The sequence below is a fragment of the Ipomoea triloba genome, chromosome 13 (genome assembly GCF_003576645.1).
Source record: "Ipomoea triloba cultivar NCNSP0323 chromosome 13, ASM357664v1".
Taxonomy (NCBI): domain Eukaryota; kingdom Viridiplantae; phylum Streptophyta; class Magnoliopsida; order Solanales; family Convolvulaceae; genus Ipomoea; species Ipomoea triloba.
Genome location: NC_044928.1, coordinates 30,751,755 through 30,756,092, shown reverse-complemented (window position 1 = coordinate 30,756,092; position 4,338 = coordinate 30,751,755). Strand labels below are relative to the sequence as shown.

The following is a 4,338-nucleotide window of genomic DNA, read 5'->3' as shown; positions in this document are numbered from 1 at the left end:
TATATATATATATATATATATATATATATATATAAAGTACCCACGGCGCAACTTAGCATGCCCCATCTTTCTGACTGGCATAACTACCCTGGCCAAGAGCTAAAATACGCGGAATAACTTGAAACCCCAGCCCCACAACCCTTGCTCGTTTTTGGGAACTTTCTTTTTAAGCGCAGAGCTCTGATTTAAGAAGAGAAACTGAAATTAGAAAGCTAGAGTGAAGAGTTTCCACACATACCTACCTATACATACACTCTATTTTATGTGCATCTTTATATATATACATGTATGTATGGTATGCATATGTATTGTGCATAGAGTTTCAGAAAGCTGGAGAGGAAAGGTCTGTGTGTGCTTAGAAAGTTGCAGGTTTTGTGCGCGTGTTTTATGTGCTGCCTGTAACTCTGTTGCATACAAGGCAATTGATTAATTTTATACCTAGAGGGGGGTTGTAGAAGAGGCCTGGTCAAGATTTGCTTTTTTTTTTTCTTCATTTCCAACACAGTGTCTTTGTTTGGGGCGAGAGAATCAAGGAAATCTTTGTGTCCCAGATCACTATTCCTCAAGAATTGCAATGGGTATGTGCCATTTTCTTCTCTTTGTTTCCCCTTTCTCTGGTTTAGTTGATTGCTATGATGTGATTCAATTGACCTTGTTGGTTGTAATGTTAAACTGCAAGTGTTATTTTTGGGCATTGTTGAGCTTCTGCTGGTAATTTCTTAGTTTTGGTTAGTACTTAATGGTACTAATACTTGTTTTTTTTTTTTTTTTGGGTTTATAGGATTTGGTGGTGTTTGTTTTCTGTTTGGGTGATTATTGAATTTTGTTGTGTCTAACCACTGGCTTGTTATGGTTTTTGTGCTGTGTTTCAGGCACAAAACTCTGCAGCACTTGTGTGTTTTGTGCTGTTTATTCTTGACTGTTTTAATGGCTAATGGTTCCCACAAAGAGACAGACACAGAACCCCACCACCCCCACCTCACACCTTTCTTTAGGACTATAGCCTTGGAAGAAAATTGTAGACTTTGCTAGATTAACCATTGAGATTGTGTGATTTTGGTAACCTTGGACTCTTTAATTGGACTGCTCTGCTATCTGGATTATTCTAGTCTTCTAAATCTTCATTATTGGCCAGCTTTATTTATTTCTTTCTTTTTCTCTTGTGTTCATCATACTCTCAATTACTTTCTTTTCACTCTTGGTTCTGGTATCTTGTATGTGATTGGTGCTGATGATTCTGTGATTTTTTTTCTCTCACTTTTTCCTTTCTCTGAGCATTAATGGTCTCTGAACTTTTTTGTATTAAAATGTTTCTTCAGAGGCTACAGTGAGTTACTCTAAGAACATGGATGATGAGTATGAGAAATTCATCAGAAGAATGAATCCTCCAAGGTAACTATTATTCTCATCACTTATTATTAAATGCCATACCAATTTCGTCCCCGTGACATTAACTCCATTATTTCTTTGTCTTCTTGCCAGAGTGGTCATTGACAATGAATCCTGCAAAAATGCCACTGTTATACAGGTATGCCTTTCTCTTGGTTCTTATCTGGTTTAGTCTGAAACATTTTTTGGGACTATTCTGAATATTATTTTATGATTTTTTTTTCGGGTGCGTTTTTAGGTGGATAGTGCTAACAAACACGGTACACTTCTGGAGGTGGTTCAAGTTCTTACTGATCTTAACCTGATTATTACCAAGGCGTATATATGCTCTGATGGAGGATGGTTCATGGATGGTAATGTTTTTCTAATTTTCTTTAACTTATGATATGGAAAAGGGAGATAAAAAAAAAGCAAAGAAATTGGGTAGATTCTTGGAGTGAAGTTTGAGTTGATTGTGTGTTTAATTGTGTTTTTGGCAGTCTTCAATGTTACTAATCAAGAGGGGAACAAAATAATGGATGAAGCAGTTTTGGATTATATTATGAAGGTTTGTTTTTTGTTGATCATTGAGAAAATTGCGTCTGGATTTGTGTTATGAGCCTACTGAGTTTAATTACGGTTTTGTTTCCAGTCTCTTGGCCCGGATTCTTGCTTTGCGTCGTCTATGAGAAGATCGGTTGGGGTTACTTCAGGAACGGACCACACCTCGATCGAGTTGATCGGGAGTGACAGGCCCGGGTTACTATCCGAGGTGAGTGCGGTCCTCACGAACCTAAAATGCAACGTGGTGAACGCGGAGGTTTGGACGCATAATACCCGAGCTGCAGCCATAATGCAAGTAACTGACGAGGAAACCGGGGGTGCAGTTTCTGATCCCAAGACGCTGTCTATGATTAAGAAGCTCCTATGCAATGTGCTCAAGGGAAGCAACAAATCTCGGCACGCTAAGACGCAGATCACTCACGGGGCTACTCACACCGATAGAAGGCTCCACCAGCTGATGTTTGCTGACCGAGATTATGAACGTGCAAGTGACGACGCGTTAAATCATCCCCCCGATAGGCCTAATGTGAGCGTTACTAATTGGCACGATAGAGACTACTCGGTCGTGACAATTCGTTGCAAGGATAGACCAAAACTTCTCTTTGATGTTATCTGCACTTTAACCGACATGGAATATGTCGTTTTCCATGGCAACGTAGATGCTGAGGGACCCGAAGCTTACCAGGTAGATATATACCTTTATTCAATCTCAAACTATAAATGAATATTGCCCTCTCATACTAAATTAAATTCGGTGCTTTGATTCGAAGGAATACTGCATAAGACATATCGATGGCTCCCCTGTAAAATCAGATGCAGAACGACAAAGAGTAATCCATTGTCTTGAAGCAGCTATTGAAAGAAGGGTATCCGAGGTCAGTCAATATGCATAATTTCACTTTTATGTTTATGCTATTATGATTATGATTCACCTAACTTTCCACAACAGTAAAAGGTTAATGAAAAGCCAAAATATGGAGAAAAGTAACATGAAATTAAGGGCTTTAGTTCTTTACAGTTACATAACATAACAGTCACAAATATCTCTATTTTGAATAATTTGTTGCTTGGTGACATATATATAATGATGCAGACCTATAACAAACACGATCTAGATTTTCTAGACAAATTTGACTGAATCTTTTTGTGGGGTTTAATATAATATTTTGCAGGGATTGAAGCTAGAACTTTGCACTACAGACAGAGTTGGGCTGCTATCAAATGTGACGCGAATATTCCGGGAGAACAGCCTCACTGTCACTAGAGCTGAGGTTGCAACGAGAGGGGGCAAAGCTGTCAATACTTTTTATGTGCGTGATGCCTCGGGGTACCCGGTGGATGCCAGGATCATAGAATCCGTGAGACAAACGATCGGACAGACTATCCTGCAAGTGAAGGGTAGCCCAGAAGACCAAAATTCTGCTCCTCAAGAGTCTCCAACCAGGTCCCTCTTTGGTGGCATATTCAAGTCAAGATCTTTCTGCAATTTCGGCCTAGTTAGATCCTATTCTTGAAACATAATCTTCAATTCTCTTGTATATTCAATCCCTCACCTTAGGTTATTTTGCTCCATTTTACCCCTTGAAAGATCATTTTCCTAAGGTCAAAAAAGAGAACCCAAACACACAGTTAGTGATTGTAAATATTCATGCTTTCTTGCTTTTTAGCCTTTTCTAGTCAATTGGTTTCACTTTGTTGATCCAATGAATTGAAGCATTAGAAATCTTTGTAGTGAGTTATTGCATTTCAACCCAGGTTGAAAGCCATGATGTGGTCATGTCAAAGTTTCTTGGATCTCTTGTACGCTCAAAGTGTGAAATTAGGAGTTTGTCATGACTCAAATACTCTTAAGAGTAAGAAGAAATCTATTTGAAAGGTTTTTTTGAATCGGAACATATGAACACATTAAATTATTAAAAAAAAAAATCAGTCAGCAAAAGGTCCTGTTTTTTTCTTAACAGATGGGGCCATCCACCCTGTCTGAACATTATTTAAACTTCACTGCTAATTGCAATTTGTAAACTATCTTTTGTTCATGATTACAACCAAGAAACAAGTTATCTATCACCTTATTATTAGTTCACTTTTTTGAGATTTTTTAGTTTTCATATTGTTGGTTTTATCTGTAGTTGAACGGCAAGCCAACACCACCGGAAAATCGACTAACACAACCGAAAAAACTAGAATGACTTCTCAACCCTCTTTGTATTATAAATTGCCTTTGAGTACAATGAATTGTTTATGCCCTTCTTGAGGCTTAGAACCCCTATTTATACAAGCTAAGATGGATTCCTCCTTAGGAAACTTTTAAACTATTTTAGGAAGTCTTTCCTTATTACATTTTAGGTATTTTCCTAAAGTATCTCGACCTTCCTTCCATATCTCTGCTTTCCGGCGTCAAGACTT

At 38.1% G+C, this 4,338-nt stretch overlaps 1 protein-coding gene across 1 annotated transcript; it reads left to right on the top strand.

The window, feature by feature from the left end:
- The first annotated feature begins 144 nt into the window (after positions 1 to 144).
- LOC116001530 (ACT domain-containing protein ACR4-like) lies at positions 145 to 3,819 on the top strand. The gene is made up of 8 exons (XM_031241409.1): positions 145 to 578; positions 1,320 to 1,392; positions 1,483 to 1,528; positions 1,628 to 1,742; positions 1,869 to 1,936; positions 2,021 to 2,617; positions 2,703 to 2,807; positions 3,105 to 3,819. Exons 1-8 carry the CDS (start codon positions 575 to 577, stop codon positions 3,444 to 3,446), a joined length of 1,350 nt encoding a protein of 449 aa, XP_031097269.1. The 5' UTR covers positions 145 to 574; the 3' UTR covers positions 3,447 to 3,819.
- The last annotated feature ends 519 nt before the right edge of the window (positions 3,820 to 4,338 follow it).

What these genes read in the sequence shown, in the direction of transcription:
- LOC116001530 (XM_031241409.1), top strand. An exon ending in TTTTGGATTATATTATGAAG is followed by an intron (nt 1,937 to 2,020) that starts GTTTGTTTTTTG and finishes TTTTGTTTCCAG; the next exon opens with TCTCTTGGCCCGGATTCTTG. An exon ending in TTGAAAGAAGGGTATCCGAG is followed by an intron (nt 2,808 to 3,104) that starts GTCAGTCAATAT and finishes AATATTTTGCAG; the next exon opens with GGATTGAAGCTAGAACTTTG.